Source organism: Microcebus murinus, chromosome 17, assembly GCF_040939455.1.
Source record: "Microcebus murinus isolate Inina chromosome 17, M.murinus_Inina_mat1.0, whole genome shotgun sequence".
Lineage (NCBI taxonomy): Eukaryota > Metazoa > Chordata > Mammalia > Primates > Cheirogaleidae > Microcebus > Microcebus murinus.
Genome location: NC_134120.1, coordinates 59789383 through 59804118, shown reverse-complemented (window position 1 = coordinate 59804118; position 14736 = coordinate 59789383). Strand labels below are relative to the sequence as shown.

The following is a 14736-nucleotide window of genomic DNA, read 5'->3' as shown; positions in this document are numbered from 1 at the left end:
TTATAACCTTTAACTTATATCCACGTAATTTTTAATGATCATTTACATATTCAGTAAGTAATTTTAAAAACCAATAAATTAAACAAAATAATGGACTTAAACAGAACTCTAGAACAAATGGGCCTGACTGACATTTACAGAACTTTTTACCCCAAAACCACTGAATATACGTTCTTCTCATCAGCTCATAGGTCATTCTCTAATATTGACTATATCCTAGGACACAAAGCACATCTCAAACAATTTAAAAAATAGAAATTATACCATGTATCTTTTTAGACCACAATGGAATAAATGTAGATATCAACCCTAACAGGAGCTCTCATTTCTACACAAAGTCATGGAAACTAATCAACCTTCTGTTAATGTCCAAAGTGTGAGAAAAGACCACCTTAGAAACTGAATTAGGCCAAATTGTGAGTCTTTGTTTACTGGCCAGGACTAATGTCCTGCAGAGTGGCAGGCACAGTAGTGAGAATGGGAAAACGGCCCCCTTTTAAAGGCAAAAAAAAAACACACAAACTCTAAAAATCTGATTAGCAAGTACTTTTATAGAAGTGAGATAAAGCACCAATCTTACAATCTTATCTTGTTTTAGCACAGTGGGGGTGTTGGAGCCTTGAGATGGGTTTTGTAGGAGTCACCCACAGCAGTTAAGATTTAGCCCAGAGGACACCCCTAAAGTATCCTAATTTCTTTAAATCAATCTTAGTTGAAGTACATCCTGTGATCTAAGCCAGAACGCATTCCACTGGGTACACAAGCATGTCAGGTGCCTCAGGGGTCCAGGGCGCTTCGACCCTGGCCTAGAGGCTCTATTTTGTGGGTAGTTGTGCCATGCACCACCACCCTTCTCCTTAGTTTCTAAACTTAATCACAGTAGCAGAGTCAGGATGGTGGGTGTGGAGTCAGATAAGGGTCAACTGAAGATTTTCCACTCTCCTAAGCAAGCAAGCATAATACAGAAGCTAATGGCTGGTTATTGCCTACCTATGGGCCCTAACACTTCTGCTAAATGATCACTTCATAAACAAGGAAATCAAGGTAGAAATCAAAAGATTCTTTGAACTAAATGACAAAGGAGACACAAGTTATCAAAACCTGTGGGACACAGCTAAAGCCGTCCTGAGAGGAAAGGTTATTTCCATAAATGCCTATAAACAAAATTATCTTTTAACAAAAGTAATATTTATGTTGTATAACATTTTTATTAAAAGAATTTTTGTATAGAGTTGTTTCCCTGTTATCTAGAAGTTTTACTTTTATGTACTAATCATAACGTCAACTCTTAGAAAAACCTAGGAAGTTAAAGTAACTTTGAACTGTTAGTCACCAATTTGGTTAGTATTCCTAAATATAAAGCTATCAAGGTATAAGCTTAAACTTATATTTAAGAACTGACTTTCTAGTATTTTACCTTATAAATGACCCATTTATAAGGGACATATAATGACAATTTATGATTATCTTTTTTTAACTAAACATAATGACTTTAAGATTTTAAATTACATGAAAATTGTATTTGTATTTATTGCATTTGTATTTACCTAATTTATCTATATTAGCAGTTTACTTAGATCCTAGCTATTAAAAATTTGTTACTTTTTTATTAACTATTTTTATACCCTGTATATTGGATATATACAACACAGAACAGGTATCAAAATACAAACTCATAAATCTTAACAAGAAAAAATAAATAAGTATTTTAATAAGAAATTATTTTAAACTAATATAACATCACTTTGAAATTTTATAAACATGGTAGTTATTTTGGAATATCTTGTTTAAAGAATTAGCTAATTAGACCCTTCTAAAACATCACATCCCCAAACAAATCTATAGCATTATAGGGCTTAAAGTGTCTCTGGCCCCCAAAGTTTGGGAGCAAAGGCCACTGTTCTCATAAAGGCTTGCTGAAAATCTACTGACATTGAGATTAATAGAAGACTTAAAACTTATACATGGATGCCTTTAGAATGAATACAAAGATGCAGGGGAAATTGTCCATTTCTGTTTGTTTGTTTAAAGTATGGACAACTGTGTAGAAATATGATTGTGCAAAAAAGGGTATGAGCTAATTTTAACAGGCTTAGTGGCAGAACCAGCAAGGCATTTTATGTTTAGATTCTGCTGGGCCTCTTGAGTGTGCATTTTTTCTTTCTGGCATGGGGTTTTACACTGAAACAAAGTAAAAACAAAGTAGGTCAGATAATTGCTTTATGGCCATTTTACATAGAATAATTTTAAGTTTTATGGCTAGCTTCAGGGAAGAACTGGTACAAGAGGCAGGCAAGGTCAGAAAATTTTGCTTTTGAAGCCTTTATTTTAGGTTAGTTTTTTTTTTTTTTTAATCCCATCAATATAAGATCACCTGGCTGTAGACTGAGGGAAAAAAACTTTTAATACCAATTGTTAGCACCCCAAACAGTGATACAAAGTGGTAACATGGTTTTTACATGAGGATCAAGATTAAGCTGTTTTTTGAAAAAAACAATCTACCGAGGCGGGTGGATTGCTTAAGGTCAGGAGTTCGAAACCAGCCTGAGCAAGAACGAGACCCCGTCTCTACTATAAATAGAAATAAATTAATTGGCCAACTAACATATATATAGAAAAAATTAGCCGGGCATGGTGGCACATGCCTGTAGTCCCAGCTACTCGGGAGGCTGAGGCAGTAGGATCACTTGAGCCCAGGAGTTAGAGGTTGCTGTGAGCCAGGCTGATGCCAAGGCACTCATTCTAGCCTGGGCAACTGAGACTCTGTCTCAAAAAAAAAAAAAATCTAGTGTCAAAACAATTTTTTAGGTATAAACTTGAGCACATTTATAGAGTAAGATTGCTTTGAGATTCTCATGGATTTTAACCATTATTCGCTTTTTATCTTAAAATAAATTACTATATAAAAATTAATAATTTAGAAATTTTTGTAGGCAAAAACTCTGTTACAGTAACATAATGTACACATAACTAGCTAGCTTGTAAAGAATAGGACAAAAATGGACAAGACCAAGGTAAAACTAAAACTTTTAAGTTCTTTACAACATTTAGGACAACTTTGAATCCCTAACAGTACTGTTAATATTAGATGATAGTGAGTTAAACACACCTTGTGTACCTCTCTACAGGCATTGAATCAGTGAAAGTAAACTATATCTGCAGTTAGGATTAAGAGACCAAAACCAAAATGTTTTTTATAAACCTTTGATGATTAAATTTGGTTTTTTGCTCTACTTGGTGTTTCATTTATTCTAATTTGTTGACAGGTATATTTGCATTTTTATCTTAAAGTTAAACACATAAGTATTTTTGTTGGTAACTCAGATTTAGTTATTATCATGTGAACAAATATTAAATTTATTTTACTTAGCAAAAATCACACGTTACTTTGTAGTCTGAGTTCACATTTTTATAACCTTTATATCAAATCTTTACACCTCAAGAACTTTAAAATGTCCAGTAAAACCCAGGCAAAAACAATGTATGCTGACAATTTGAAAGCATTTTTACTATTATTTTACTAATAACACCTTTTTATTTTCTTAATTTTTTTTTTTAAGAGACAGGTTGGTCCGAGTGCAGTGGTGTTTACAACTAATTGATCACAACCAGTTACAGATTCCTTTGTTCCTTCTCCACTCCCACAGCTCCACTTGACCAGCCTTTAAAAAAAAAAAAAAAGAGAGAGACAGAGGCTCACTTTGTTGCCCAGGCTAGCGCACTTAGTGCGCTGGGGTCAGCCTAGCTCACAGCAACCTCAAACTCCTGGGCTCAAGAGATCCTCCTGCCTCAGCCTCCTGGGTAGCTGGGACTACAGGCATGCGCCACCATGTCCGGCTAATTTTTTTGTATGTATATTTTTAGTTGGTCAATTAATTTCTTTCTATTTTTAGTGGAGTCGTGGTCTGGCTCTTGCTCAGGCTGGTTTTGAACTCCTGACCTCGAGCAATCTGCCCGCCTTGGCCTCCCAGAGTGCTAGGATTACAGGCGTGAGCCACCACGCCCAGCCTATTTTCTTAATAATAACACAGCTTAAGTCTAAAGATTACAAAATTCACATGAAGCATTTGGGTTTAATATATGAGCACTCCCTTAATTTTAAGCCAGTCAGAAACCATATAAGCACAAATGTGGAATACATGGACAGACATAAACCCAAGCATACACACTCTCTCACACACTTACATGCACACAAAGTTTTAATAAATTTTACCCTAGAACTTTAGCCATGAAATGGTAACGCAAACTCACCAGTCTGTAAAAGAAAGCTGGATCTAAATTTCTTCTGATGAGAGTGGAACTTGTTTACACGGCAAACTTTAGTTGACCTGATAGGTAACTTAATTAGGCCTGTGGGTCAAAGTTTTGGAGAAAGCAGTTTCCATGGCAGTTTGATTTTTTTAAAAAAAACCTTTACCCCCCTTTTTTTTCCAGTTAAAAATGAGTTTTCAGGGCGACTTCCGGGGCCCCGCTCTTGGGGCCCCAGAACCTCGTCCATAATATAAATAAATAAATAAATAAATAAATAAATAAATAAATAAATAAATAAATAAATAAATAAATAAATAAATAAATAAATAAAAAAAGAGTTTTCAATGTTAGCGTTTTTTTTAGCTTGAACTGACAGCAGGGTCTCCAGGTAGCCTTTCAATTGTAAATACCATAAACAATGAGTTATCTTAACATCAATAGAAAAAGTTTGCTGGTTTTAGAGTAGCCAGAAAAGAAGAGAGAGAGATAGCTTGAGACATTTTATTTCTTATTTATTTATTTATTTATTTATTTATTTATTTCACGTTAATTCAGAGTAAGTGCTTTGAATTGAGACATTTTAATAGTCGAGGGTTGACCATTTCAGCTCTGAATTTTTCTTGATGTAGTTTTGCCCTTTCTTAAAAATTTATGCACAAGAATTAGACCAGCTGGAGCCCTAGAAAACCTGGCATGCCTTTGAATCTTTTCATTTACAAAAATACTTGGAAGTAGAGTGCTGCAAACCCACTGGGGTGCTCAACAGTCATTCTCTTTGTTTTTCCTCGTTTTTTTAAAGGATTTTCTATTTTTCTTAGAGAAAAGCCAATTGAGATTAATTTTAGGATAAAAAGACAATGGAAGCCGGGCGCAGTGGCTCACGCCTGTAATCCTAGCTCTTGGGAGGCTGAGGCGGGCGGATTGCTCAAGGTCAGGAGTTCAAAACCAGCCTGAGCAAGAGCGAGACCCCGTCTCTACTATAAATACAAAGAAATTAATTGGCCAACTGATATATATATAAAAAATTAGCCGGGCATGGTGGCGCATGCCTGTAGTCCCAGCTACTTGGGAGGCTGAGGCAGAAGGATTGCTTGAGCCCAGGAGTTTGAGGTTGCTGTGAGCTAGGCTGACGCCATGGCACTCACTCTAGCCTGGGCAACAAAGCGAGACTCTGTCTCAAAAAAAAAAAAAAAAAAAAGACAATGGAGAAGACCTTTTAGAATGCACCTTCAAATGTAAATTAAAATCCCAAACAACAATTCCTAGGAAAAGAACCAGCTCAGAATAAACCAAGACCATCAACCAAAAACTGGGGAGGTCCAGATCTCAGGAGGACTTACCAGTTCCTGCCAAAGGAGAAGCTTGGAGTCAGAGGGCCTAAAAGGGCCATGGGTACCTGGCACCGGGTTTGTGCTGCTCCTTAGGCGGTCCTGAGTCTTCTCTGAGATCCTGCCAACTACGCCAAAATGGTCAACAGAAAAAAGCCAAACTCTGCAAAATAATTTTAAAGAGATTTATTCTGAGCCTAATTTGAGGACCATGACCCGGAGCCACTGCCAAGAGGCCTTGGGCAAGTGGACTCCTATTTTTTAAAAAGAATAGAACCTAGACTATTGACTCTGGTCCAGTAGTAATACTTTCTACATTCGGCATAATGTAAAATGATGTCATCACTTTCGCTCCTTCCCTTTAAGTTTAACTTTGGTCTTGTGGGTGTTGGTAAGTTGTAAGCAGTTTGAAGGTAGGTGGCGACCACAGCCCAGCAAGGAGCCCTGTCAGCCTGGTGAAGGCTCTGGCCTGTGGCCCTACGTGGAGATCAGCTGGGGCAGCCGAGTCAGTGCTGCCTAACAGGACCAGGAGACTTTTTTTCCTTGCCTAAGACAAGTATACACCCAGGATTTTGCTTTTTACAGGAAAATAGAATAGTTTCTGGTCTCAAAAAAGAACAAAAAGTTTAGCTTGAACCAACACGTGAGTGTCTCATTTTAGCTTTGCAGCCCAAAGAAGATCTAAGTGGTCCTATTTTCAGTGCACTGTCGAATCACAGAGGAAGTGTGTTACAGTGGGCACTGCAGAGAGGACATCAGTGGTGTCGTATTTAACACAAAGCCTCTCACAGGGCGGCACATGACTGCCGCGGTGGACTAGGTAGTTCCTTGGGGCGCTGTCCCGTGCGCTGGGGACTGCTCAGTGCCGATAGAATGACACCCACGTCTCAACAGTGGAAATGTCTTCATATGCTGCCAGATGTCCCCTGGGGCACAGTCACCCCCCTTTGAAACTGGTTTAACAGAGGGCATCTACCTTATTGCCCAGCACAGAGTGTGCACGGGAAAGGATTCACACCTCTCTCTTCACCTCCAGCCTTCTTAGGTTTTAATGAAAATTCTTCTAAAATGTATTACAAGCTACCATGGTTCCTTAGATAAATAAACATCATAAATCTCTTCTAAGTGGGCATTATTATAAGCATCAGTTATTACACCATTCTGTAATTTTTTCTTTTAATAAGTCAAAGAGCTCTGAAACATTGCTTTTGCCTGGGAAGCCACTGGCTCTGGGTCTGGTTGCTTGTTGCTTCTCTCTGTGTAAACTCCCAGCCACCCTTCCCAGTCCTGCTTCTCATATGCTGTCTGGGATATGCCTAGAGCTGAACGTTGCTAGGGAGACCGAATATCCACATTGTTAAACCACAGAGAATTTTATGCTTGCTTTTTAATTGGTAGACTTTGTCCCCAACCAGCTCTGTATCTCTCCTTCAGGATTAGGTGCTTAGGTTTTGAAACAGATGGTTTTCTTACAGTTTGATCTACTCTTGGTTGTATGCTTTCTTTGTATTTAAAGGTGAAAGATATTAAAAACTGACTGCCAGATAAATGGGCACTACAGAGAAGTTAGCAGGATGAAATGGTATTTTGTGTTTCTTGCTGTTCCTCAACATGAACATTTAACACTAACCAAAGTAATAGTTTACTGTATTTTAAACTGAATGTTTGTCAGCTTCATAATTATGATCATGACTCTTTCTGCCTGTGTGCCATGTCCACAAAAGGTTGTCATTCCTTTATAAAGATGCAGTGGCCACTTTTCCCATATCTGCAATGGATTTTGGTTTTTCTTTGTGCCATGTTTGGAAAGAGATCGCCTGTTTCTTTTGAAGAAAAACTTTTGGGTGAGAGTAGAAAGTATAGGTAGATGGCAGAGAAAGGAGAGGAAATCACATGGGAAAAACTTGGTGAAGTCTTTGCAATGGGGTATCAAACATTTAAGAATTCTGTAAACAGATTTCTTATTCTTACAGCTATTTTTAACCTGGAAATATTTTGCAGCCAAATACGCCATGTACCGACAATGTAGCATTTGATATGGAAAGGCTCACCAGAACCCAGGCGGTTAACCGGAGGCCAGCCCTAGGTGATCTCACCAGTGACAGCTCTCTTGGCCTTGAGCCACTTCGAACTTCGGGGATATCACCTCTTCCTCAGGATGGGGAGCTCACTCCTAGAACAGGAGAGATCAACATTGCAGTAACAAGTAAGTGAGGGCCCTTTGCTCAGGCCCAGGGTGGCACTGCTGCCTGTGCTGGGCACTCGGGAACTGCTCAGGGGAGAGTCAAGGCTGTCGCATGGGCCATGACTCAGTTTGTACCTGAGAAAGAAATGTGTACTTTTGTTAAAACAGATAACTGGAATAATGAAACTCTCTTTATAATAAGGAGCTTGTGTATTTGTGTGTAAATAATAGGAATAGCTGCATTCGAGGAGTAGTTGTTCATAGGTTTGTCTTAGTTGCTGTTTTATGAACCTTGTTTTGAAATCATTGCATTGCAAACAGTCATCTTAAAGGGAGACAATGGTGTGTGACCTAGGCCGTCAGCAGCTTCCCAGGGAAGTTGCATAACTGAGCACTGGTGCTCTTGGTCACCCAGACTGCAGGCAACTGAGCAAAAAAGTAATCCAGAATTTGAACCTAAAAATTCACTTCTCTAGGAACAGTTGAAACTATCTGTTGCTCACTTTATTTTACACTTCTTATGGAAGTTTGATCTCTTGGTACAGGGTGGGAGAAAAGCCAAAAGGTATCTGCCTCAAACAGTGCTCTGGGCTGATTATGACCGTCCTGCTTGTTGAACTGCTGACAAGCGGAAAGGACGTGCGGAGGCTTCGGTGGCGGTGCCTAAGTGCGTCGGTGTGCGTGGGCTGGCGGCGTGTGCGTGGGCTGGCGGCGTGTGCCTGGGCGTTGCAGACTTCCACCCCACAACAAGCACTCTTTTCTTCAGTCCATTCTTTCTGTGTTACTCTCATCTAACAACCCTCACCATCCTTCCTCGTTGCCATGCGACATGGCCTTTCCAGAACACGCTGCCGCTTTGCCTGGAACTCCTAGCCCTGAAGCCATGGGATTCCACTTAGCTCGGGGTCATTGAGATGGAGAAGAGCTGTTGCCCTGTTTCCCTTCACACGTGAAGACTCATGTAGTCTGTTCCATTGAAGGCTTCATGTTTGTAACCAGCTAGAAATTATTATTAGAAAACAATTTTCTAGGTTTTATCCTGTCATCTGTGTAAACTCAGTCTTCATTCAATTATGAAATAGGTAAAACTATTCCTTGAATATAGTTTGGCTCACTTCTTACCATTTCTCAGTGATTTAACAGCATTTCATGGTTTTCATACTTTGTTATTTAGGTTTTATGGTCTAGATTTTTTTTTATAAATTGATCTAGTAATCATAAAGGAGACAAAAGCTGTTTATTAATGAGTTATTTCAGTCCCTTCATTGATCAGACATTTATTGAGCACCTACTAATTACCACATTAAGTACTGATCCCATTATATTTTATGCAGAAATGTCCTTTCAAAGTCTTAATGTTTTGACAATAAAAAATATTCATATACAAAATTAATCACGTTTATCATAATTTACATGTAATGTTAATAGATAAAATTGATGTGATCAAACTACACCAAAGCTACCTCTGCTTTTCCCTGCAAGGTCCTATAGCGCTGCAGCCACCGCAGTGCGTTTGACCAGCACCTGCTGTGTGCAAGGCACTGTGCTAAGCAGAGGTGCCGGGGAGGTTGGAGGTGACAAGGCCTCAGCTGCTAAAACGCCTCTGGGCACATTGGGAATTACTGTGATGGTGTTCCTTTCTACGAGTTTTTAAGACTGAAGTCACACACACAAAAAAAGACTTGCAAATATGGGATGATATATTCAAAATTTGGAAACAGAGACATAATTGAAGTTTTGAAGATTAGTTTGCATGTCATGTATAAAAGTTCCTAAGAAGAAAAAAATGCTGTGTTCAGTCCCTTGATGTTATGACCACTCATCTTCTGATTTTTTTAAATGCCAGTATTCCTTTCCCCTAACTTTAAATATTACAGGTAAAAATGGTGGATTTCACATGTATTCTTGAATGTTCATTTGATTATATAAAAAGCTTCAATCTATTGATGAGGAAATGTGTAATCTAAGAGGCAGTGGCTACACTGTTATCTAAAAAGAAAGAGTTTACTAAGCATTTTAATTATATAAACAAGGTGGGTGGAGAAATGGTCGTAGAAGAAACTCAGCATCCTGGAGCTCTGTTGGCAGCTCCTCTTGGCCTTTGGAAAGCACCACCTTTAAAATGTCATGGAAGTATAATAACCTTTGCCTAGAAAAAATGCCTGTGCACACACAATTTTGTGTGCAGTGTTAGGATTTATGAGACCCAGGTTAAGAAACATAGGTTATACACAGCTTTTGCATATAAACATTTGACATTCCATGTGTAAATAATTTCTTCTCTCCTCCTCTGTGCAGATATATAAGTAATTTTGCTGTGTAACATTTTGTTAAACCAGCCCTAGCCACTCTATATGCTAAAGAATATTTTATAGTTAAGACTTTTCTTTAGGAAGTCAGATTGGTTCTGAGATTATTTTTGAGGTTCTCAATAAATACTGTTCTTAAAGTGTAACCTTGACAATATAGGCTCTGAAAAGTTAAGGAAAAATATCTGGAAGTGGAGACAGACAGACAGGTGTACAGACAGACTAGACAAAAAACCCGTAGAGTTCCATGTACCTGAGGTTCTCAGTTCTGGCGGACCAAGCACCTTGTCCTTCCTCCTCCTGCTTATCAAAGCCAGAGAAACAGTGCTGCTTCCCAGCAGTTAGGTTGTGAGGTGTGGACACCAGTGAGACGTCCTTTTTATGTAAATATCACAAGTTAACCCTTGCATGAGAGAGAAGAACATAGCCATGGATGCACCTAAAGAACCTTGCAGAACCACTACTCCATGTTTCTGAGACTTCTAAGAAGGAATGATAGAGCCCTGCAGATATGACAATATGAAGAAGGAAAGAAGGTTACATGTATGGTTAGTCTACTTTACTGTCATTTAAATTAACAATGAAAACAATCCACGTGCAACTTCACATACATATTTTTACTGCACACTTCCGGGTGGCCACACTCATAGACCTCAGCACCTAAACTGGAACAAGTGGTTGGACCATGCTTTCCTTTCTCCCTTGCAGCTTTCATCAGCACATCCACTAACCTCCTCCAATTAGTAGCTCTCTGGCAAACCTCCTGCTGCACTTCCCTGGGCCAGTCTTGGCTTACACCTCCGTTGACGTCTGCTTCGTTGCATTTGAGGGAATTGTTGACATCGATTTGACTTAAACCTTCTCCCCAGAGTGATTTCCTCCCTTTCCTTTGTCAACAGAAGAATGGTTTATTATTGCCAGCTTTGGCCTCCTCAGTGCGCTCACGCTCTGCTACATGATCATCAGAGCCACAGCTAGCTTGAATGCTAACGAGTAAGTAACAAGTTGTTTGTTGGATTGCATGTGCCAGATGATCCCAAGAAAACACAGACAGTGATTTTTATGAAGATAGTAAGAATTGGATTTACCCCAGTTTAATACTGATCCTGATGGGATCATATCTAGTAAAATAATTTTATTTCATGAACATATTATTTTCAGTCAGTTACACAGATTGGGAGTTCACCTTGTTCAACAGAAACAGCTCATTTGAGGAAAGATCTAAAGGTTTTCATTAGCCACAAACTTAGAATGAATCAACAATGTTGTACAAATGCCAAGGGAACCAGTTGTAGTCTTTGTATGTAAAGAATGTCAGCGTCCTCCTCATTGACAGGGACAGCCCCACTTTACTTGTGCTCACCAGACTTATCTGGAGTCTTGCACGGTCAGCTTTTGGTGGAGCCCAGGCAGCCTTGCTGTGGTCAAGGCACAAGTGCCTTGGGTGGTTAGCCCATAGGAAAGAAGCCATCAGGGAGACCCGCTGTTTCTGAATATTAGGAAGACTGTCGGGGTACAGAGAAAATAATTATAAACTCCATCTCCAAAGGGCAAAGTAAGGACCAAAGGGAGGCTACAGGAAGGCAAGGTTCACCTAAGTAAAAGGAAGAACATCTGTCAGGGAGGCCACTTACTGGGGGGATGATTTCCTGCAGGGTGTGCCCAGAACTAGGAATGCAGGCAGAATTGGATGTCATTCTTTCCAGAGGGTGGAAAATTGGGCTAGATGACTGTAAAGGTCCATTTTGATGTGGTGATTTTCCAAGAGCGGCCCTCCACAGGTATAAGACGTAGAAAAAGTTTTTTGTTTTGTTTTATTTATTTATTTTGAGGCAGAGTCTTGCTCTGTTGCCCAGGCTAGAGTGCCGTGGTGTCAGCCTAGTTCACAACAACCTCAAACTCCTGGGCTCACGTGATCCTCCTGCCTCAGCCTCCTGAGTAGCTGGGACTATAGGCATGCACCACCATGCCCGGCTAATTTTTTCTATATATTTTTAGTTGGCCAATTAATTTCTTTCTATTTTTAGTAGAGAGAGGGTCTCGCTCTTGCTCAAGCTGGTCTCAAACTGCTAATCTTGAGCGATCCACCCACCTCAGCCTCCCAGAGTGCTAGAATTGTAGGTGTGAGCCACCGTGCTCAGCCTAGTGTTTTGTTTTAAATTGGGGGCATGCTGTGAGCTAGGCTGACTCCACGGCACTCACTCTAGCCTGGTCAACAAGCGAGACTCTGTCTCAAAAAAAATAAAATAAATTGGGGGCATTTACTACAGGATATTATTCAGTTCTTTCTTTTACTAGTATTCGTGAAAACTAGTTAAAGATTAAAGGAACCCTGGGTCACTCCCTAAATTGGCACTGGTGGGATTCACATGCTCTCCACGCTCAATTATGTCCTGACACTTTACCTGGTGAATACTTACCTGAACCAGACAAGCTCATGCAGTTGATTTCATTGACTGCTGTTGTCCAGCTATGGAAACACGGGGCAAATCACCTCCATCCAGTGACATGATCTTAATACATCTAACCTGATCTGTTGTCCAGAGACTTGCAAGAGTGACCCCTTACACACGGTGGGTGTCATGGTCCGCTGGCGTTCTCCAGCCTTCAGCTGCGTAGTCTCATTCAGCAGACGGACCACCACCAGCTGCTGCTGGGCCACCGACGCAGTTTCCCTTCAACACAGCGCAGTGTGAATGACTCAGGTTCCAGGGTCAGGCACACCTGGATTTGACTCCCATCTCCTCCGTTTTTCAGTTGTGGGACCTGTACAGTTGCATTTATCTGACACTCCCTTCAGTCATCCATTGAACGGAGATAGTATAGGGCTGCCAGCATAACGGTAGTGCTGTGAGCATTAGCATGTAAAGTGCTTAGCACAGTGCCTGGTACATAATGAGTGCTCAATAAATGTTAGCCAAACTGATGCTGCTGAGATTCTGTCAAAGTTCTATGAATGAGATGGCCGTCTGTCTTTATCATTTGACAAATGAATTTAATTTCTTTCATGAAATAGGACATAGAGCCATAGGAACTGTGAGTGCTGATGGTTCAAATCACAAGCCTGAAGGCAATATTCATTCCACCTGGCATCACCACTCTCGCTCACTGCCGTGCTGACCCACCAGGCTGGGCTGTGATTCGAGCTCACTTAGAAACTTCACAGATGAGTGATGACCTACACAAGCAAATAGAACTTTTAGAGAATTAGTCAGTAATTCATGGTCACCTGGCATCCATTCAGAATCTGCCAGATGCTCAGTCCACGCATCAGGTATCTTGGAGAATGCTCAGTAAACATACTGCCTGCTACAAAGCACAGTGCCTGGGCCATGACATTCCAGTCCATGCATGGGTGCCTGTGTGACTTAGAGCCAAGGCTCGGATCTGAGATCCATGGCTTAGTCCGCCCTTCTCCCGGCAGCCTTGTACAGGGTCGCTGTTGCAGTTGTTCGTTTGGATAAGATTTCTGTGCCGTCAGTCAAAACCACTCTGAAGGACAATATTCATGACCCCATTTAGAGAGAGAAATTGAGAGAGTGTGTATATGTGTGCATGTATGTATGTATATACACATAGGAATGCATGAAAGGGTGGTCACCACAATATTAATGGTGATTGTCTAAAATTAGAATTTGGGGTGATGTTTTCCTTTTCAATGTATGCTTTTGTGTGTGTTGATTTTTTTTTTAACAATAACAAGAATTATTTAGGTTTTTTGAGGCCATTTTTATTGTGGCGAATAATAGGAAAGATAATAGTCATTCCAATGTCTCTCAAAAATATTGATGAAAAATTCCTATGTGATTTTATTCCAGAGAAAAGTTTTATTTTAGCTAATAAATATTAATGAATTTTTTTAAATCTATCTTTTTTTTTTGAGACAGAGTCTCGCTCTGTTGCCCAGGCTTGGGTGAGTGCCGTGGCGTCAGCCTAACTCACAGCAACCTCAATCTCCTGGGCTCAAGCAATCCTGCTGCCTCAGCCTCCCGAGTAGCTGGGACTACAGGCATGTGCCACCATGCCCGGCTAGTTTTTTCTATATATATTAGTTGGCCAATTAATTTCTTTCTATTTATAGTAGAGACGGGGTCTCGCTCTTGCTCAGGCTGGTCTTGAACTCCTGACCTCGAGCGATCTGCCTGCCTGGGCCTCCCAGAGTGCTAGGATTACAGGCGTGAGCCACTGCGCCCGGCCAGAAATCTGTCTTATATATATATATTTCTCTTTTTCCCTTTATCTACCAAGAAATTTATAGCCAAAATGAGATTTTTTTTTTTCATTTTAATTACCCTGGTTTAGTTTTCTGGGTAACCTCATCCATTTGAAAGATAGTCTCAAACGTAATATAAGTGGGTTCCATCTTTTGGCATTTTAATGATTGAAAATTGATGGTGAACTTTACGCTTATACCTACTAGAGTAGTTTATTTTTCTGACAGTGTTGCTTGTCACTGATCTTGTACACTACAATTTCAGCAAGCCACTGACCCAGTGTAGTCACTCATGAAGCCCTCTGGGCAAGATGCAAAGGCAGGCATGTGGGACCCGAGTGATCCAGGTTCCCCTGAGTGGGTAGGTTGCTGACTGCACAGGAGTGGCCAGCAGATGGTGTGATCCCCCACCTCCCCACCCCGTCCTTCCCCCACTCATCATGCATTTAT

At 40.2% G+C, this 14736-nt stretch overlaps 1 protein-coding gene across 4 annotated transcripts in view; it reads left to right on the top strand.

The window, feature by feature from the left end:
- Positions 1-14736, top strand: part of RNF130 (ring finger protein 130) — a 131166-nt gene that overhangs the window by 93141 nt on the left and 23289 nt on the right. For 2 of the 4 annotated variants that reach the window (XM_012790070.3, XM_012790071.3), the window contains exon 7: positions 7581-7785. In XM_012790070.3, the coding sequence (XP_012645524.2) occupies positions 7581-7785 (205 nt within the window). Of the gene's footprint in view, positions 1-7580; positions 7786-10972; positions 11067-14736 lie in introns of all 4 variants that reach the window. The other 2 variants (XM_012790069.3, XM_075993732.1) reach the window with 2 other exon arrangements.